The sequence below is a fragment of the Mus musculus genome, chromosome 2 (genome assembly GCF_000001635.26).
Source record: "Mus musculus strain C57BL/6J chromosome 2, GRCm38.p6 C57BL/6J".
NCBI classification, from domain to species: Eukaryota; Metazoa; Chordata; class Mammalia; order Rodentia; family Muridae; genus Mus; species Mus musculus.
Window position 1 is genome coordinate 147044150 of NC_000068.7, and position 22521 is coordinate 147066670.

Sequence of the window (22521 nt, forward strand, 5' to 3'; positions counted from 1 at the left end):
TGTAATCATAGTTATTATAGTATTTATATCAATAACAATAAATCTTCTCAATATAGTAATTTTAGGAAGAAGATAAAATAATGCCCAGTGGTTTGAATTTCTTCATATCCTTGCTAATATTTTTCTCCTGGATTTTTTGTTGTAGTTGTTTTGGTTTTTTGAGCTACCCTAACCACTATGAAATGGTAACTCACAGTAGCTTTAATTTACATTTCCCCACTGGTAATGATAGTGGGCATGTTTTCATGTGCCTTTGGGGTACTTACATCTTTAAAGAAATCCTAGTCAAATCCTTTAGGTTGTGTCGGGTTTTAGTTGTTGCATTAAAATTTATAGCCTTTAAGCATTTGTTGATGATTTTTGTGTATTTCCTTCAGTTCTGTGGTTTTCTTTTCCCTTGTTCTGGTGTCCATTAATGTCAGAAACGATTACACTTTGGTGCTCTGCTTTATCTGTTTTGCTTGTCTTTGTGTAACCAGGGAATCATTTGCCAAGTCTAGTATTGTGAACCTTTGCATATTTTCTAGAACTTTTTATAATTTTAGCTTTTATATTTTAGTTTTCAGTCCTATTTTGACTTAATATTTGTATATGGTATAAGATAAGGACCCAGTCTCATTCATTCATATGTGGATAACTACTTTTCTATGAACCAGCTGTTAAAAAGGCTTTTTTCTATTGAAAAAAGCTACTAATCTAGTCTTTATGTCTGGTTTTATCCCAGTACCATACTGTTTTAATGATATCTTAGAGTTATATAAGCCTTAACACTAGAGCTGGGCAGATGTCAACCATTTATGCCATTTTGTCTACTTCCCGTCAAAATCCCTGAGATATTATTTAACATGTTTCACCTGGGCTGCCCCTACTCCAACAGGCGGGCCTTTCATAGTCATGTGCTCACAATCTACCATACTCATGGTGCCTTCTTCCTCTCCTTCCTAGTGTCCCTGCCTGAGAGCCCACGCCCTGCCCCTTCTCTTCTGCCTAGCTCAGGCTGTAGACATCTTTATTGACCAGACAGGGATGACTTGAGGGCACGTTTGTACAACAAAATCTGGTATTTGTGAGGATCTCCTCATTGTGGAGGCTCTCCTTGTTGGTGAAGGGGGCAACCAGATCTTGGGGTACAGAATTTAGCATTTGAATACAAGCAGCAACAGACCAATCCCCTACTAGGACTTTTCTAGGATATTTTGGGTCTGTATTAATTAGTTAGCACTGTGACAAAATCCTTGACACAAGCAGCCTTAGAAAGGAAGGGTGTGTTGTGGCTCATGCCTCCAGGGACTGAGCCTAGCCCAGGGGAGGGTGTGGGAAACCAGGGGAAACCAGCTATCTGGTTACTGTCATTGAAGTCAGAAAGCAGAAGATGAATGCCAGCTCCTCTTCTTGTTATTGGGGACTCTTGCCAGTAAGAGAGATCTTCCCACATTCAAGGGGACTCTTCCTCCTCAGTGGGAACACTCACGTATACGTATATCCCAGCGTATATCCTCAGTGGGAACACTTACGTATACGTATATCCCAGCGTATATCCTCAGTGGAAACACTTACGTATACGTATATCCCAGCGTATATCCTCAGTGGAAACACTCACGTATACGTATATCCCAGCGTATATCCTCAGTGGGAACACTTACGTATACGTATATCCCAGGAGGCCCCAAAGCCAGTCAAGCCGATGGTAAAGATTAACCATCACAGGGTCTCTTAGAAAGTTTGTTCTAGGATGGCTTCAACGTCAGTTTCTTACTTTTTATTTTATATTTTATGCATCAAATTACATTAATATTTTCACTTATACTCCACCCATAGTCCAAAAATGTCAAATTTAGTACTATTAAGAAATATAGTTTAAAACACAACTTTAAAACTTAGTGGAAGCAATGTTAATATATTAGTTGGTAAAGCGTTTACCTGGGTTGATTATACCTTAAAATGATAGGAAGAGAAATGTAGTTGTTTAAAAAAAACAAAAAACATTTTTGACTGTGTATACTTTGACAATATATATTTAATAGCAATACTGGGATTTTATACAATTTGTTACATGTTATAGTTTTGATTACTTTATGTTTTATATATGAACAGACAGCTTAGGTAATTTTGTCAAAGTTTAAGGATGACAAAACCAAGATCTAAACCTAGGGAGTCAGACTCTAGATGAGCTCTCTTGAAGTGGCTGTTACCACAGTACCCAGTGCCTGGGCTGCTTTGGGATGAAGAGAGGATCAGATGGGGCAGTGCATGGAGCTCAGTGGTCAAGGAGGAGTGCTCTGTTCTTCCTCTGCTTACTTCCAGCACATTGCTGGTAACCATTTCTTCCTGCTCCAGGCCACGAACGTGATTTGCTCTTTGGTGATTTTATTACTGTCAGAGGCACTGCAAGCTGTTTCCTGATTAGATTCAGCTTCTGGAATTAATATTGTAGGAAGTTTTGTTATAGGAAAGCCCTACAGAGCTTTCTTTAAATCCTAAGTCAAATGGGTAGAAAATAAAAGATAAATAATGATTTGGGTATTTGTTGGTATATTTCTCTCAAGTGTATGACTCAACAAAATTTGAACAACTTCTTTCCCTGTGTTTGCTAATAATTGAATTAGCCTTGTCTAGATTACAGGTGATCATTTCTTTTAGGCGCTGCAAAATTTATACCAGAACTTAGATTCTTTTATTGCAGTAAAATCAAATGCTTCTTTACTGAGAAAATAATAGTAACTAAGTTAGTAATGTTTGCTTTGGAAACCTTTTCATTTCTTAAAATTTCAAATACAGTAGTTTGTAGTAGTGGTTTTTTTTTTTTTTTTTTTTTTTTTTTAGAATTGTTTAGTTCTATTTCACATTTGTTGTTACTTATTTTTAAGTTTTATTTACCCCAAATACTATTTTTTTCTGAATTCCAGAATAACAAAGATGTGGTCCAGTAACATTTTTTTAGTACTATGATAGACACTATATTAATGTCTCTGAAAATGGTAACTGTAGGCTCAAGTGAAATAATGCCTTTAATTCAGCACACTCGGGTGCCATTTCCAGCCCCGACAGGAACAGTCTGTTCTGTTCCCAACTAGTAGTAAGTTATTTAGGCCAAGCTCTAAAGAATGTTTGCATGCAAATTAATCAGATTAATTATAAACAGAGTATTGTAGAAGCTTGGAAATTAAAGGGACCTTTCCTGTAGTCTGGAAATAGAACTGGGTATGTGAGGTAAATTACATCATTTTACAAAGAATCGGGAAGGCCAAAGGACAAGCTCAAGCTCAAGGAAGATGAGCTAATAGTTGGCCTGAGGGCATTAGTAAGGTGATAGCACTGCAAGTGTGTAAAGTATGGGGGCATTTTTGCCATTACCACCACATATGAAAATATTTACATTTGAGTTTTGGATACATGACAGAGTTCAGTTCTATTTGCTAGATGTTCATTTGAAACAGTGAACTGAAATCAGGTGATTGTAATGGTCAAATGGTTGTTTTCTCCAGGTGTTGCTCTATTGCCATTTGTGGATGAGCGAAGGCTGCGAGCGGCTCTAGAAGAGGTGTACCCAGACCTCACTCCAGAAGAGAGTAAGAGTCACAGCGCCCACTTGATCAATGTGGAGTCTGTCCAGCACAAACTTCATTTCTGTATAAAAGTAGACTTTTTTTTTCATTTGGAAAGTTTCTCATATAGGAGGCATAAATTATTGATTTACCTTTTATAATAGGCAGTAACTTTCCTTCTTAACCTATTACCTGTAAATTGAGTACTAAATAATTATCATTTTAAATTCAAAAGTATTTACTAAATTTGTTAAAGATTAACAGTTCATCTGGGCTTTGGTGGCATAATCCTGTTATTCCAGCACTGAGGGGAGCTAATGCAAGAGGATTGTTGAAAGTTAAAGTTCAGCTTGGGGTACAGGATGAGACCCTCAAAAAAAGTTACAGTTCAAGAATATCTCTTGAAGTATTCTAGGAACAAGCAGGTAACATATCTAATGATATACATTTTAAGCCAAAACTAGTGGAAACATGAAAGTGCTCACTTTTTACTGATTAAAGAACAATCATCAAGAGGATGCTCGTATTCTAAACCCTCAACATAAGTGCATCCAGTTTGATCCAATGAGTACTGCTAGAGATAAGGCCACAGATTAGCCCCAGCAATCCTGACCAAAAAAAAAAAAACTGAATTAAATCACATTCTAGATCAAATGTACTGAGCAGATAATTCAGAGGACATTCATCCCATTCAGACTATAGAATACACTTATTTCTTAGCAGACCATGGAACTATCTTTAAAATAGATGATATATTAGGATACAAACCAAGTCTTAACAGATAAAGGGAGATAGAAATAATTACTTGTATTTTGTTTGATCTTGCAGTCATAAGACTATAAATCAACAATAAGAGAAACCATAGAGCATCCATAAACTTGGCGATTAAACAAGACATTGCAGAACAATGACTGGTCCTTGAAGAAACTAAAAAGGAAATAAACATTCCTAAGTTAATTAAAAAAAGAATCCCCTTTGACTTTTTGATTCTTAATGACATCCACACACATACTACTGCCTCTTAGGAAGGCATTCCTCATTCTCTCCGTCTGCTTTCTTCCAATTATCATTCAAAGGATTAACTCTTCTTGAAAGAGTTGAGTAAGACAAGCATTAACTCCTAGAGGGCTAACTTGAAATGTTAATCTGCATAAAAAGTAGTATCTTATAATTATGGCAGAGTATTTAGATCGCACAAATTGTCATGCTGAACTCAGTTTTGAAAATTTTATAAAGTATAAATATAACAAATTTAAGAAACTATTGATTCATTTTTAGTTTTCCTTAGAGAATGTTTATGTCTTAAGCAAGAAGTCAGCTACTTTATAACTAAGAAAGTCTTGTCCTTTATCATGCAATGCGTCCATGTATGTCTCAGCAATGGCCTCTTTCTTGGGTTTACTCATTGTCGAAACTCATTTCAGAATAGTATTTCTTCCATAGAGCCGCACAGCATGCATTTAAGTTTGTTACTTAGAAAGTGCTTTTCTTCAGTGTTGTGCTGCATTAGTCTTAGGGTATAGATGCTTGCTTTTGTTACAGCTTTATAAGTTTTATTAGATGTGCTTGCTTGACTGCTCTTATGTTTTTTATTTAGACAGGAGAAATAGTCTTGGAGGTGATGTTTTGTTTGTGGGAAAACTTCATCCACTACGCGACTTCATTTTAGAGCTGTATCAGACGGGTTCCACAGAGGTATGGTAGTAGTTTGTTCACTAACTAAGAATACATGAGTTACAGGTTGTGTGTGTTATAATTTACCCTTAACTTTTTCAAGTACAAAATGTTGTAACACTGAGTATATTTAGGATATTGTACAGCTAGCAGCACTGTCCATGTATAGAACTTTTTCTTTTACTCACACAGAAATTGTACCACTAGACAGTTACTAAACAGCACCTCCCCATCCTGTGATCCCACAGTCAAGTACTTATCTTTCTCCATGAGTTTTTTTTATTTCTGATACCTCATGTAACAGGACTCCAATGGTATGAATCCTCAGTAGACTGCCTCATTTCACTTAGTATGTTAAAGTTTATCTACGTTGTAGGCAAGACTGAAGTGTCATTTCTAATAATGACTGATTAATTTTCAATAAGAAGCAAAGGCCACGCTTTGTTTATCAGTTCACTTGCTGATATATCTTCACCTTAGTTTGGCTCTTCTGAATTATAATCCTCCTAACTTAGGTGAACTTAAGAGAAGGCACACAAATCTCTACTGCGTCCTTGTGGTCCATTCTTTCAGTTATAGTATAGAAATGTGTGTTTTGTTTTTTTTTCCCACAGCCAGTTGATGTGCCACCTGAATTGTGTCACGGGATTCAAGGGACGTTTTCTTTGGATGAAGAAGCCATTCTTCCAGACCAGTAAGGACCCACTTGAATTTGAGTGAGACAACTAGAACAAAACTTAGTTAGCTTTTCCTTTTTGTTTGCTACCTTATTTTCTAGTAATACTTATTACTGTGAAAGTTATACTTACAACAAATTCTGCTGAGCTTAAAATAAGGACATGGTTTCCAAAGCCAGCTTTAGCATCTAGCAGCTTTGCTGCCTTTTATGGCTTTCTGGGTTCCTGAAACTAAGGTGCCTGCACAGTCAGAGCTGGCATCACTGCTACTCCTATTCCAGTGTCACTTGCTTTCTCCATTCTTCTCTTGAATACACAGTGTTTTCAGAGACAAGATCTGGATAAGAAACAGAAAAGACAACTGAAATAAATAAGCCAGATTTTTAGATTTTAAAAATGTAACAATGATACTTTTATTTCTTTTAGTTTGGCTTTGTAAAATAAAGTTGTTTAAAAGCCGAATATTATTTATGCTATTTTAGTATTTCGAAATTTTTTTGATGGTTATAGTTTACATAAAAATACTTCAAAATCCTTCATAGTTTTTCCCTCCCATTGAGTGAGTGTGTGTACAAGTGTGTACATACATTCATTCCTGTGGGAACTAGACAGCTATATTGGATGGCTTCCTCATTTACTTTTTACTGTTTTATTTCATTTTCTTTTTTGAGATATATTGTCTCTCTGACCCTGGAGCTGTCATATTGGCTACACTGGCTGGCCAGCAAGTACCTGAGATCCTTCTGTTTATACCTTTTCAGCCCTAGTATTATTAGGACGGATGGCTCTGTTCAGTTCTTACATGGTGCTGGGGATTAGAGCTTAGGTCCTCATAGCAGTTTATGTATAGCAGTTTACTGACTGAATCATTTCCCCAGCTCCACTGCATAATTGTCAAGAATGTAAAAGACTTCTGAGACACGAGTGTTTAGACAGTTACTCAGGGCACATATTCAAGAGAGGACTTACTAATCATAGTGTGTGTTGGGTATTTTAAAGTGGCTACAATATAATGTCATATCTATGATATAGTATAATCTAGTAAATGGTAGTTTGTGAGAGATACTGATACTGAGACATCATCATAACTTTCTGTTAATCTGTTTGTTGGCTTCTTATGGTTTACAGTTGTGTTTCTCCGGTTACTATATTACTAGTTACATTGACCTTCTTTACTAAACTCTCTCACTTTTTTTAAATCCTTTTTATTCATGTGAATTCTTATCTATGTGTGACTAACTGTGTGTGAGTGCACATAGTGTGCAGGCCTGAAGAAGGTATCAGAATATCCTAACCTGGGATGAACCTTAACATGGGTGCTGACAACTAAAGTTGGGTCCTTCAGAAGATCAGTGTTTCCTCTTAACTGCTGAACCCTTTCTCCAGCTCCCATTCAACGTTTATTATTATTGGCTAATCTCTTCCTGCCCCATTTGGATTAATCAGTGAAGGGGAAGTGTCTTTGGCTGTTCTGTTTTACAGATTCTAATATAAACCCTTGCCCATAATTGCTTTCACTTATAATAAACTGGATCATCTTATAAAGGTATTGTTTTCATTAGTACATTTTAATGACTTATTTTTTTCAAAAGCCTGACAAACAGCATATCTTATTTGTTCACAGAGTTTCAGTGTGCACACAGGTGATTTTTCTCATTTCTCTTTAGAACAGTATGTTCCCCTGTGCCCATGTTGCGGGACCTGACACAGAACACTGCAGTCAGGTAAGTTTTCTAGAATTCAGAGCATTCATCCAGGGTACAGCTTAGATTTTTACAAGTGAATTTTAACAGATCTTTAATTTACAAGGAAATGGCAGTGTTAATTTACAGTTCTTTGAGATTGAGAGTCCTTGTGTTGCAGACCTCAGAGCAGAGCCTCTTGACTTTAAATTATGTATATTGTTAAGGTTACTGATTTAACAAGCATGCTTATCTGTTTTCTGGTTTCCCCTGACAACCTCTGATTCTTTGAGGATTAGAAAAGTGGGAGGTAGAAATGGGGTTTGTGAGTAGCATGTCATACAGAAGCAGGCAGACCTTTGTGCCCCAGTGGCTCACACTGCCTTAGGTGTTATAATTATTACTATAATTGTGATTCTGCAGAATTAGAAAATAAAATATGTAGTATATTTTACTTAAGATTAGCTGGCAAATTTATCTCTTACTGTAGCATCTTCTATTGAGTAAAAAATAAAGAACATAATTTAACTGCTATAAATAAAAGCCAACACTCTGCTTTTTGTTGTGGTATAATTGCAAATATTGTTGCCAGAATTTTTGTTGTTATCATTTAGGCAAGACTAAAGCAGATACATTTAAGGATTTGGAAAATACATGATAATTCTTAGTCTTTCTCCCTGACATATTGTTAAAATTGCTCATACTTTCAGGAAATACTTTAGATTTTAATTAAAAAATTTCATTGCAAAATGTAACCAGTTTAATTGGAGGCCTAAATGGATTTAATTAGTAGCTAATTGCCATTCTAAAAGGTCGTGTGTGTGTGTGTGTGTGTGTGTGTGTGTGTGTGTGTGTGTGCACGCACACACTTTTTTCTCTGCTCCTTTTTATATACTTTGTTCTCACTCTCTGTCTTCGTGTTCTTTTGTTAAGGGAGAAGTACAGACTTGAAAGCCATGCTCATAAGCCCATCACAAACAATCTGGCTCTGTCAAATTTATTGTGGACACTGCATTAACCTGTGGGAGCTCAGTGTCTCATTGGTGCCTCAGGCCAGTTGATTACATTCGTTTTCTTTTTGAATTGTCACAGTTTTGTTCGTACTAGTTGGGTTTTCTTCATTTTTCAAAGATTTTACTACCTAGCCCTCTAGAAACAGTTAATTCTACTCAAGCTTCTAATTAGGAAAGAGAACGTTTCCTGAGAGAGTTACCGATCAGTGGATGAGTTTTGCAGTATTTTGGGGTGATAGATGTTGCTCTGCGCGTTCATTGTTTCTGAACCTGAAGGGCATTATAATGTTTGATATGAATGAGTCCCTGTGTTCATTAAATTTACAAAACAAATCCAAGATCTAGGTGCAAATTCAGCTATATGTTGAAAGTTTAACTTCAAACATGGAACTTTTTGAGTTAATTTTGTAAAGATTTGTGGAAAACTTGAGCTAATTTTTATCTTTCAATGTAATTTTCAGCATTTTCTCTGAAATGGTGTTGAGACCATGGTCCAGTTTTCTACAGTGGTGTGTGTGTGTGTGTGTGTGTGTGTGTGTGTGTGTGTGTACATACATATGCAAGTTGCAGTTAAATTTGTTTGGTGAATGAAGACCAAAAAATAGAACTTTCCAGTCAGTGTCTATCTACCTCCTGCTTGAGAAACTCTTTCCTCAGATGGACTTTGGATTGGTTCCTGTCATATCTGGTCTTATCTTTAGTACTGAGAAAGTGTGTTATTACACAAATTACTAGGGTACTTCAAGTTCACGTCTTCAGGAAGGGTTATTTTTCTTTTAATTGGATTGTGTATGAATGGAATTTTAAATGTAACGATTACCACAGTATTTATAAGGCTCACAGCTGGCAGATAGGTAACTATGAATCCAAAGCCTGAAGGAAGTGGAATACACACACTCAGCAGCAGATTGCATGGTGGAAACCACTGGGGAGGGTTTAGCTGACACTGCCTGCAGTCCTTTGTAGGACACTGAACTAGATAACTTCTCCTCATAGAATGTCACAATTCTGCAAACTCTTTAAGTGCTTTAAAATGTCAAGTGTATGAATCATCAAAACTTCCCTGCAAGAATAGTTTGCATTGCCATGCTGGGTTAGCATTAATCCCAGAGTGGATAGGGAAAGGTAGAAGAAAAATGAAGGTTGTCATTTGGAGTTTTCTCCTTGCTTTGAATAGAGTGCTCCCATTCTTAAACAGTAATGTTGAAATAGCATTTGTCAGAATAATTTCTTTTTGTTTTAAAATTTGTTATGAGACATGCAGGTACATGGTGAGCTCAGAGGGCGGGGTTGGGGAGGAGGTTGCACAAGCATATGTGTCGGTCAGAAGACAGCTCTATGGAGTTGGGTCTTCTCTTCCACCTTCTTGTGGGTTTCAGAGATTAAATTCAGATCACCAGGTTTGTGCAGTAAATGCCTTTACCCTCTGCACCATTTTGACAGCTCCTAAGAATAACTCTTAAGATGAACTAAGTCAGAAGAGATGTCGTGCATCTACAGGATCTTCTATGGTATACAAATAAACGTGTTAGTTCCTTATTTTCAACGATATTTAGGATCTACACTTTTATTTATTTCACCTCTATCACATTTGTGAGGAAGTTAAAATGAAATACAACTGGCAAGGAAGGGGTGTGTTATACTCTCAGCTGGTAGGAGGAAACCAATGTTGAAACAGCATGGTTACATCTATGTTAGGTAAAAGCAGGTGAAAATACTCTCAGGTGCATAGAGTTGCATGGAATAATGTAAATCTCAACATGGTTCTCTGACTTGGCTAAGCAGCCTATTGAGTCTATAGGCTGGCCTGGTTTAGGTGCTTTTGTTTAAGGCTTTGTGGCAAGGGTCCTACCATACAGCTACAGGCCATTTGTATACTGTCTTTCCTTTTCCTTGGACTTAAAGTGAGGGTTCAGGTGTTCCTCTGCTTCCTCTTCCTAGATAAATTGTGCACACCTGGTTTCTGTTTCTGGTTGTGGAGATTGTCGATGGTCATCTGTATGTTTCTCTTCAGTGCTCTACCTGAACAATTTAAAAATAATAAACCTGAGAGAAGTGAAGGACTCTGAAATGTTTGGACCTGTATAAAAGATTATCTGTAGCCAAAGATATATCAGTCGGTAACTGTGCTTGCCATTAAACCTGGAAGACTGGTTCGGTCTCAGAAGCCCACATGGAAGTAGAGAACCAGAAAACTCCTACAAGCTGTCTCTGTCCTTCATACTTGTGCCACAACCGTATGTGTGCTGCTGCATAAACAAACATATCAATAGATGAAATGATCTTTTAAAAGGCTTTTGAACTGAAATAGATTTTTTTTCCTCGTTGGATCTTGCCTACTAGGTATTTTGCTTTCAGAAATAAGTTTGTGCTGTGGCTAACGTTACCACATTGGAAATTGCATTTCTAAAAAAAATATGAAAGAACTTTTAAAGGAATTATTTAAAATTTTAGAAGTCTTTAACTTTAGGAGAAAGACTATTCTTATTGTGGCCTCAGATATTCAAAGAAAAGAATGATTTAGTCTTTAAGATTATCCTTGCCCCCTGAATTAGAATGTCAAAATTTACTTTTAGGTACTTTTTCTCTTTCTAAATGATTTGTACTATCTTAAATATAAAAATCATTGTGTGGGTGTGGTTCTGAGAGGAGTTTGGGGAATTTATTTTCTATATTGGCTTAAAAAATTTTTTCCTTCAGAGCATAAGTATGGAAGATGAACATTTTAAACACTTAAAGCAATGGTACATAAAGTCACTTGCATGTGTTTTGTAAATAAGTGTATCTCTCTTCCCAAATGCTAGTTTGAGCTCTTAACTAAATCTCATTGTTATCTCAGTAAGTGCATGCTGGAGCATACCTTTATTTCCAGAGCTTAGGAGGCAGAGGCAGGCAGATTTCTTGAGTTTGAGGCCAGCCTTGTGTACAGATTTAGAGGAAATGATCTTTCGCACCCCAGGACTGTTTTCTCTTCCTGGGAGCTTGTTCTTTTGCTGGTTTTCTTCATTATTCTAGTTTCAGGTCATTCCACGGGTAACTTGCTGGTATATTTGCATCTCAGCCTATCATTTGAACTTGAACATCATTCTGGTTTCATCTCCACATTGCACGTGCTTCCTGACGAGCTCCACATTATCTCAGATGCCTAGTGAAGGCTCTTGCCTGAACTTTCTAGGTTTTTTCCACATGAGAATAAAGACTGGAGAGTTTAGACATTTGTTGTATGTGACTGTAGAATAGTACTAGCTTTGTGTGTTCCTTGGGAGAATTCGGTAAGTACATTATTTTTGTAGGGTTCACAGTTCTCATAGATCTTTATTGAGAAGGACTACTTGAATTAAATTAAGCTTTTCATGGTCTTGGGAAGAAGACCATGCCTCTGTTCCCTCAATTGAAACCTTGACCTGTGTTGACTGTGAGTGCACTGCAGGTGACGGTTCCGTACACGGCACAACTTTAAAATTCCCTGTACATGCAGTATACCACTGTATGCACCACATTTCTTTATCATCATTTTTGTACAAGGCCATATTAGTGACTGTATCTTGTTTATTGCGAATATTGCTGCAGTAGATGTGGAGATGTAGCCATCTTTTTGTTTCTTTTAGTTTTATACCTGGCAGTGGGATTGCCTTATAGGCATTGTGTCTTTTAGGGTTTTTTGTTTGTTTGTTGTTGTTGTTTTGTTTTGCTTTAGAATTGTAAACATTTTTCCATAATGTAACTATAACATGTGTTCCCACAGTAGGTGAGAGTTCCTTTTCCACCCCGAGTACTCAGGAGGCTCAGGCAGGAAGAACAAGAGTTTATGGCCAGTTGGGTTGTGTATGTAGTGACCAGCAATTAAACCTACTAGAAAAGGGAAAATACTTCAGGATTTGGAGTAGGCAAAGATTATTTTTTAAAAATGAGATCCTAAATTCACAGACCACAAAAGCAGCAGCAGTAACACGAGCCTACTGTTTAAAAAAATTAACCATTTTTTAAAATCCCCTTTCTAGATCCTCATCAACATTTGTTACTTTTTGTCTTTTTAATAGTTAAGCTGTAATACTGAATTGGAAGGACTTCTTCTGGTTGATTTGAATTCCTTGCTGACTTGTGACTCTGTTTCTCTCATATAATTGCTAGCCATTTGTCTTGTCTTTTGAGAGATATCCAATAGCCTTTAAATTTTGTCATTTCATTACATAGTCTGGGTACTATAGCTTCTGTCTGGTTAATAGTTTGCATATACGTACTTCCATTCAATAAATAATCTTTGCCTACTCTAAATCCTAAAGTATATTTCCTGTTCTAGTAGTTTAATAATCACTGGTCATATATTTGTATCTTTTGAGTTGTTTAAGGTGAAACATGGTGGCTAGCTTTTATTTTTCTGCATATGTATATACATTTTCCCAACATTTGTTGAGCATTGTATGTTCTTGATACCTTTGTCAAACTCAGGTGGCTGTGAAGACACCAATTAATTTCTAGAGTTTTTGTCATGGTCTGCTGGTTTCTGTGTCTGCATTTTGAAGTCAAAGTCTGTGGCACGTCAGCTTTGTTTGGTTTTGCTCAGGATGCTTTATTTGCTATGGATCCCATGTTGTTTATGTGATTATTCTTCATAATACTATGAAGAATGGTATTTGTAGTTTCATGGCTATTGTTTTATACCTTTAGACTGCTTTTGGTAATATGAACATTGTAGCAATATTAAAGGCTCTGTTTCTTGAGCTTGGGATATATCTCTACCTTTTTGTATATCGTGAACTTTTTGTCACTGTCAGCATTTTGATAGCAGATATATTTTACTTTCTTAGTTTAATTTATTCCTAGTTTTTCCTCCTGTAAAACATTGAATATTGGGGATGATATGGCCTCTAAAAAATGTTTTTTATGTGTGTGTGCTTGAATGTTTGTGCAAGTACCTGAGGATGTTAGAAAGAGATGCTGGATCCTCTGGAACTAGAGTTATAGTGGTTGTGAGCTGCCTGGTGTGGGTACAGGTCCTCTGCAAAGAGCAGCAAGTGCCTTTAACTACTGAGCCATTTCTTTTAGCCATATGAGACTGCTTTTTAAAATTTGTTTTTCAGCAAGAGTTTGTTAGTAATTGGGGGTTGGGGGGTATTGTCTCTTTGTCTCTTTGTCCCCCCTCTTTTCTCTCTCTTTCTCATTGTGTGTGTGTGTGTTGATTTTTATATCCTGTATCTTTACTAAGTCTATCAGTTCCATTGGGGTTTTGGGTCTTCAGGGAATTCTCTATATAAGAGCATTTAATCTGACAGCAGTGTTAGCTGGCTTATGAGGTTTTTCTACTTGGGATGACATTTATCTCTTTGTCTTACTTTATTACCATAGCAAAATTATGTTAGATATGAGTGTTGATCTTTGTATTTTTCCATCTATCAGAGGAAACACTCAACCTTTTCCCTTTAAAGCTTAAAGTTGGTTGTGCTTTTTCATACATAGCCTTTGTTATGTTGACATATTTTCCTGCTATGCCTACCATACTGAGGGTTTTTATCATGAAAGAATGTTGGATTTTATTGGGTGCATTTATTAAGAGGATCATACTGTTTTGCCTTTCACTTTGTTAATGTAATGCTGCCTTAGTTACTTTCTTATTGCTATGATAGAATCCCTGAAATAAGAGGATAGATTATTTGAGCTTACGGTTTTAAATAATTTGGGCCATAGCTGTTTGGCCTCACAAACTTGGGCAAAACATTATGATAATGGAAATGTGAAGCAGAGGAGAGTTGTTTTATTTCATGACTAACCAAGAAACAAAATGTTTTAGGAAGTAGCCATAAATGCATATTCACAAGGACCCGCTCCCCAGTGACCGGCTTCCTCCAGGTAGTCACTTCCTGGTTTCTACAACCTCCACAAATGGTGTAACCATGCAGTAGTGATCAGAGTTCAAATCATGAGTGTATGAAGGACATTACATATTCAAACCGTCCCAGAGGCACTACCTTTATTGACTTGTAAGAATGTTCTTGCATCTCTGGGATAAACCCTACCCGATCACGATGTTTGATATTTTTGATGTGCTGTCAGAATCGGCTTGACAGGATTTTGTTGACAATTTTTATATATGTGTTCATCAGAAATACTGGTTTGTATACTACTTTTGCGATATGTCTTTATGTAACTTGGTGTTTGATTAATTCTAGCCCCATAGAATAAATTTTGACATAGTCTCTTTTTTCAGTCTTTTGGAATGGTTTGAGTAAGATTGGTTTTAATTTCAGGTGTTTTGTAGATTTCTGCAATATCCTTTTCTGCCACTCCATAATTAGTCTCATTTATTGTACCTTAAGTTGCAGCCCCTTGTGTTTTCCTTGATTGCCTGATAAAAGAATTCTCTTGTTCCCTTCCCCCTTCCCCCTCCCTCATTCATGTATACCTTGGTTTATAGGAGGCAGGTGAACACATAGCTTTAACTTGTCATCTGTTCTGTGTCTTTTTTTTTTTTTTTTTTTTTTTGGTTTTTGGTTTTTCGAGACAGGGTTTCTCTGTGTAGCTCTGGCTGTCCTGGAACCAGGCTGGCCTTGAACTCAGAAATCCGCCTGCCTCTGCCTCCCAGGTGCTGGGATTAAAAGCGTGTGCCACCACGCCCGGCTTGTTCTGTGTCTTTTATTGCATGTCTACTCTCCTTATTTGTAAGACAACTAAGAAACATTCTTTATTTCTCAGTTTAGAAGGGGAGATAGCTTGGTGCCTAATCAGTGTCCAGACTGCCACCCTGATGTGTGTATAATTGGAAACCTAGCAGATTGGAAACATACTGGAGGAAGTAAGTCAGCTGTTAGGAGACTGAGTACCTGAGAGAGTATATAGCAGTGTTTCCCTCCTTGTGTTTGCAAAGCCCCAGTGACAGCAAACACATAATTTCTGTGTTCAGTACACTATTCTGAGACATTTTACTGCTGGTCCTGTTTTGCCCTCCTTCCACTTAGCCTAGTAAGACACACTAGGGATAAAAAGAGTTGTAAGTAAACGGAAGATGAACCAACTGACTAAATCAAGTATTGTTCAGTGGTTTCTTGTACTTGTGCTAATTTTTATTTTTAGTGTGATTTATGTATTTAAAATACACAATTGAGGTCTCAGTATGGGTAAGTTTTTTTTTCTGTAACACATGGATCCTAATTGTAAAAATGGTGATACTGAACAAGAAAGAAAAGAATTAGCTGACTCAAAATATCAGCTAAATGATTCAGTTAAAAAAATTACTGACTATAACAACCTCAATCATAAGAGTAATTTAGAAAAATATTAAAAAGATAGGATTGACAAGAAGATAGTGATTACACAGAGAAAATCACAAATAATAAATTGAAACATATGTTTGTTCTATTGTGCTTATATTTTACCCATGTGATATTTTGCTTTTTTTTTTCACCTGTCTTCCAAGAATGAACCTTATTTCTTTAATAAGCTGAAATTCACACATTTAGATTATAAATTACAACATGCTGAATAAGGATGTCATAAGCATTCTTGAGTATAAACCTGATATATAACTAAACTTCTAGAATGGCCATCGCTGAGTCAGAAGAAAGACTTGGACATATACCTAACAATTTAGGGGGCTAGGTATACACACCTACCACCACCAGAAAGGGCATTTAATTGAATTATTCAGTATAGCTTTAAGTGTTAATCAAAACTTTATTAGATTAGGGTGTGTGATGTTTAGTGACGCTCTTAATGTTTGTTTCCCCTCATAGGTTGCTGTCTTTGTTAGGGATTCTATTGCTGTGATGAAAGACCATGATCAAAGCAACTTGGAGAGAAAGGGTTTATTTAGTTTACACTTCATGTCACTTTTCATCATCAAAGGAAGTTAGGACAGGAATTCAAAAAGGGCAGGAACTTGGGAGCAGGAGCTGATGGAGAGGCTGTGGAGGAATGTTGCTTTCTGACTTACTCAAGCCTGCTTTCTTATAGAACCTGGGACCACCAGCTCAGTATTGGCACCGCCCTTGGGAGGCCGGGTCTTCTCCCATCAATCACTAGTTAAGAAAATGTCCCACAGGCTTGCCTACAGCCTGATCTTATGGAGGCATTTTGTTAATTGAGGTTCTCTCCTGTCAGATGACCGTAGCTTATGTCAAGTTGCCATAAAACTGTCTAGCACACTTAATTATCAAATATTTGTGTACACATTTTGTATTTTGTTATAAGTTTTCTCAGCATTTCCAGTATTACACTGGAAATTCTTAAGAATTGGGATAATGTCTTCTTATTTTTCTGTGATCATTTACAGTTATCTAGAGCCTGGCTCTTTCTATAGAGAAAGTTACCTGAAGACAATGCAATAGAGATCAGAGGTAGTTTGGTAAGGAAGATATTTAACCATTTGACAAAATCATTGTCTACGATAACAATTTGGACAGTTTTCAATTTTAGTTATTCTGGTTAGACATCTTTGTTTAGTGTCTTTGTTTCCTTGAAAATTAAAACCAATGACACCATCAGATCATTCAATTTTTCGTTGTTCTCTTTCAGTATTAATTTTAAAGATCCACAGTTTGCTGAAGATTATGTTTTTAAAGCTGCAATGCTTCCAGGAGCAAGGTAACAACAGTAAACTACCTACCTAAGATGTGTGCTTTGTGGCAGTGTTCATCCCTGTATCCTAAATAGTGTATTTTTAAATGGCCAGAAAGCCAGCAACAGTTCTGAAACCTGGTGACTGGGAAAAATCCAGCAATGGGCGGCAATGGAAACCTCAGCTTGGCTTTAACCGGGACCGGCGGCCTGTTCACCTGGACCAGGCAGCCTTTAGAACTTTAGGGTAAGTTGTGTAATTCCTATTTGTATATTATGAGGTTTTTTTATTGTTTCTTGAGTTATTCCATAAACAAGTCAGTATTTCTGCTATAGATATTTAAGAGACGACACAGCACGCCACTTTGTTATCTAGATTAGTGATTTTGATAATCATCTTTTTCCTCCTCCTCCTGCCTTGCCTGTGTCTGTCTGTGTATATATCTCTGTCTCTATTGAGACAGTATCTCTCTGTAGCCCTGGCCTGGAACTCACTACATAGATCAAACTGACTTTAAACACCCAGAGATCCACTTGCCTCTGCCTTCAGAGTGCAGATTAACTTCTTTTTTAGATGTTCACTTCTGTATTTCTTATGTATTGATGATATGTTGCATGAAGAGTATATTCTCCTAGCAGGTTTTTATCTAGTTTTCTAACAGACAAAAGAATGAAATATTGTCTTTGCTGTCAAGTTTTGGATTTGTTATGTATTATTACAAGAGTGTCTTTATGACATATTAACCAATACATTAATTAAATAAATAATTAAAACAAAGGCACTAGGCTCTTAAATTAGTGTTTACCTATGCATGAAAGGTGGTATATCATTGATGTTTGCATTGTCAATGTTTTGCCAGCTAAGATGTTTATTTGATCATCTGTATTGCCTATATAAATTTGTGGTTTTTATCTTTTACCCTTATTAGCTGTTGAATTGTTTTTCTTAGCTATAGAAGAAACTATGTTTAGAGGACTTTGAAACAATGAAAGTTCAGGCTGGGATTAAAAAAGATGGTCTGGGGTTGGTGTGGTAGCACATGCCTGTGGTACTTGGAAAGCTCAGGCAAGATCACAAGTCGGAAGCCAACTCAGGCTACAAAGCAAGACCCTATTTCAAAGCAGCTTGCTGGAGGAAATGCTAATAACACACAATTCAGGAATTAAAATGATAACTCGTTTATAGGTATTTTGATGTTAATGAGACACCGAAAAAGTGAAAAGGTAATTCAGGCAGAAAGTTTCTAGTAGCATGTAATTTATATATCAAATAATAGAAAATTGTGGCTTAGAGGTTAAGAGTAGGATTCCTTTTTCTAAGCTTCTTCCTGTATTTATAAAAGTTACAATACCATCTACATGTCAGTTCCCTAATATGTAAAGTGGATAATAATTGCACCTACCTCATGATGACAAGGTGGTGGCTAAGTAGAGTTCTGAGTTTCAAAGATGTTTTATCTAAATTCTTATTACTTGGAACTTACCTTGAGAAAATAGTTTAAGTAGCATAGCTGTACACTTAATGTCTTGTTCATCAACATATGTAATACTAGCTCTAAATGAGAAAAGGTTTAGTAAAATATGAGACATTAACATAGTGAAATAGTCTAAAGCTTTTATGCTATTGCTATTAAGAGTAATGAAAACCACCTGGCAGTATTTGAGATGGTAAATTGAAATAGCAAAATATAGAATAGTGATTAGTAGTGACAGCAACTAAACAAATACTATGAACATCTTAATGTGGTAGATGAACACTTCCTATCACCATTACTATTGTGTATAGTTTGGAACCTTAGTTTAATTAAAAACCTTATTTTTATATTAATCAGGTCTAACAATAAAGAGGAAACTACCAATGTTTGATTTGTCAGCTTAACATATTAGTACAATCTCTGTATATAGCTCTCTATGTTTTCTTATGTAAGGGTCTCTTTTACAGCCATGTTACACCAAGAGGCTCGGGGACGAGTGTTTATACGAACACTGCACTACCACCTGCCAATTACCAGGGGAACAATTACAGGCCACTGCTGAGAGGTCAAGCTCAGATCCCAAAACTTATGTCAAGTAAGTTTTTACTGATTGGTTATTGTATATTCTAAATAAACTATGACAGCAAAGGTTGCTGCTTTCCCATCCTCACTGCCAAGAAAGATTGTTGCTTTGATTTAGAGATAGAATTAAACATTGCTAGAAAACTTGTAAGAGAATACTTTATACAAATTCTTTCAATTACTTTCTGTCTTGTTTGTATTTAGCTTACTGAATAAGATGAACTGAATCTTCTTTTTCTTTATTTATAAACCTATTTCTGAGTTAACCTATGCAGGAAGAGGTATGTGTTTATCCATTGATAACTAAAGTATCCAAACAGTTAAATAGGTTTATTAGATATGAAATAGTTATCATTTAGATGCTGATAGACAAAAGTATTCCTATCTTGGACCAAATTGTATGTTAGTTTTACCAAACATAAAGCCAGGTGTTAAGTAGTAATATCTCTCATCTGAAAAAACCTTGGCCTCTTTCACCTCTCAAAACCTGAATTATAAATAGTTGATAATGCTAACCATAAAGGAAGTAATATATTTTGATTTCCATAGTAGTGATGGAAAATAGTTGAGTGTTATATATGCTATTTACCATTGATTTTAATTTTATTCCTACTTAATGTTACATTTGAGATCCATGGCTGTGCTTGTTCATCAGGAAGATACAGATCATGGGCCAGGTTCTCTAAACTATCTTCATATAGTTGCTACCCAACCAGACAAGGGCAGCATGGGGGAGAAAAGCATTTGGCAAGAAACTAGCATTTGTTATGTTTGAGGGGCATTGGCACTTAAAAATCTATTTTTTTAATGTTTGTAGTATTTTATAAATTAAATATCAAAAGAAGGGTGTGAGCTAGGGATTTGGCTAAACAGTAGAGCCCTTATCTTGCTTGTCAGGGTTCTGTGTTTGATCTCTGCTACTACCTGGAATAAAAAGTGCTGCTTTAATGCAGAAAACTCAAAAATCTTTAAATCTCTCTCCCTTCTTCCTTTCACTTCTCTACTTTCCCTCCTTTCCAACTCAATTGTTATTACTATTGTTTGTTTATTTTTGAGGTAAGGTTTTGCTAGCCAGTATATAGCCCTGCTTGGCCTCAGAGTTACAGAATTTTTTCTGTTTTAGACTTCTGATGCTAGGACAGTGGGCTTAATTCACCACACCAGACTTAAACCACTCTTGATCCAAATAATACCTCAGTACTGTAGGCCACAGAGCCAGGCATTACTGTTAGGTGTGCTGAGGAGCTGTTAAAGTGCCAGGTCAAGTAGGTAATTGTTAGAAGCGTCTGCTCTGTGCCTATCATGGTTTTAATGTTAAGTTGATTTATAAACCATTTTCTAACTTAAAGCACAGACTTTTTTCATATAGTACATGAGAAGAAATAGGTTCTGAAGGTCTTATTTCTCTCAGGACTCACTTGTTATCATGTATGGGGTCTGATTATGTGACTTTGCTGGTTTGTATGACTCTCTGAAATTGATTACAATGCCATCACTCACTCTCAGAGGACATGGTTCAAATCCCAGCACTTATGTGGTAGCTCACAGCCATCAGTGACTCCAGTTTCGGGGAATCTGCTATTTTCTTCTAGACTTTGACAGCATAGCATGTACATTGTAGACAGATATGTGAAAGTAAAACATCCATAACAGATAAATAAAAATAAATCTTTGCTCGCGCGCATGCATGCACGCACACAGGAAAGGATAATACCAAAAATTAGGTGCTCTGGGTTTACTAACATACATCCTTAGCAGATTGGTGGAACAAAGGTGGGAGGAAGATTCCACAAATTTGAGGCCAGACTGAGTCACAGAGGGAGACCTTGTTTCAACAAAACCCAAACCCACAAAACAAAGTCTAAACTATCCCTCTTTGGTAAGTGTTAGCCTAGGTTAGTGGTACTTTGCTTATTAACAGGAGTCCATAACCTATAGAACATCACTAATGATAAATTATAAATTTGAAGTTTTGGTTAGAAACTGTTTTATTTTAGTAAAATCGAAAACTAAGCCTCTTAATTTTTCAACAGCATTTTTCGTGTCATAATTATTTTATTTAATATGGTATGGTGTAAAATACACTGAAGATGAACCATTTGGTCAAAGTGCCTCTTCTATCAGCTGGTGTCTCTTACTGTTGGTCTTTTACCTTTAATGTGACAGCTTGGGTCACATTATATATACTTCTTTGTTTGTTGATAACTTTTTGGAATCAGGTGTAGCCCTGAGTAGTCAATATGAATAAAGCATCAGTTTTTGCATTCTAGAGAAGGTGGCACATGACTTCTCTTCATTTTGATCAGTAAGCTTGTCACTTATCTGCATTTGAAAAGTGATTTGTTATTATTGCAGTCAGTAAACGTGAAATCTTTCCTGATTTGCCGTGCTGATTGAGTAAATGGTCACTTGAGACACTGTTGTTGAAGCTGGTTGATGTGGCCTTAGAGCTCTAGAAAAGGGATGCCTTCTTAAAGACCAAAGGAAAAATATTAACTGCCCCTCCTTGTTCTTGTGGCTTCTGAAGTGCAATTCATTGTCTCGTAGGTTTTTTTCCTCCCACTCAAAAAGATCTTCTGTTAGAGTCATACAAATGAATGGTAATAAGTTTGTTTTACTGTCTGCTTCATTACTTATAAGCCAAGAAATATTTCTACTTTATGAATACTTAAGGGCTATGTGTATTACTCAGAGCTACATGAAAAAATTTGTTTAAAGGTGGCTTTGAAAATATTTGTGGCTGTTTTTAGCTTTTCTTTTTGGATTAAAAGCAAAGAATGTTTAATAATATATGAGAGAAAAATTTAAAATTTTATATTATTAGTTCAAGTTTTAGCAAAACACTATTTTTGCTAATGCTAAGATTATGTGAAAAAGGGTTGTTCTGAAAATGAGAATTAAATACGGAAGCACTTGATGTACCTGCAAATGGTGACATGGGAATGAATGTTTGCCACCATTTTCTAGCACTTATAGATAGACTGTTAGGAAATGCTCGCCCTTGATGCTTCTGTATTATTGTATTCGTTCTTAAAAATAATCTTATGGTTAATTTAATGTACATCATATTTGAATTTAATATATGTGAAGAGATGGGTTGAGATGCCATTACCCTCCAATTACACACTTTCTAGGAGAAAATAAACATTTTTCCCCTTCATTTTCAGAAAACATTAGGGTAAATGGCTCTTGAAAGTTTATTTTAATGTGCATGTGTCTTTTTCATTGTCTTTAGTTGATCTTGAATAAATCGGGTTTTCATGTGAAAGCTTTTCTAAGTATTGTAGAGGGTATGCATTCTGTGGTTATTAGGATACACCATG

General features: G+C 36.2%; 1 protein-coding gene across 5 annotated transcripts in view; it reads left to right on the forward strand.

Annotated features, from left to right (window-relative positions):
- Xrn2 (5'-3' exoribonuclease 2) overlaps positions 1-22521 on the forward strand; it is a 65246-nt gene that overhangs the window by 31395 nt on the left and 11330 nt on the right. For 4 of the 5 annotated variants that reach the window (NM_011917.3, NM_001356403.1, NM_001356402.1 and 1 more), the window contains 7 exons: positions 3486-3569; positions 5143-5240; positions 5834-5913; positions 7564-7620; positions 17100-17168; positions 17257-17388; positions 19084-19211. In NM_011917.3, the coding sequence (NP_036047.2) occupies positions 3486-3569; positions 5143-5240; positions 5834-5913; positions 7564-7620; positions 17100-17168; positions 17257-17388; positions 19084-19211 (648 nt within the window). Of the gene's footprint in view, positions 1-3485; positions 3570-5142; positions 5241-5833; positions 5914-7563; positions 7621-8511; positions 15862-17099; positions 17169-17256; positions 17389-19083; positions 19212-22521 lie in introns of those variants that run through there. The other variant, XM_011239519.3, reaches the window with a different exon arrangement.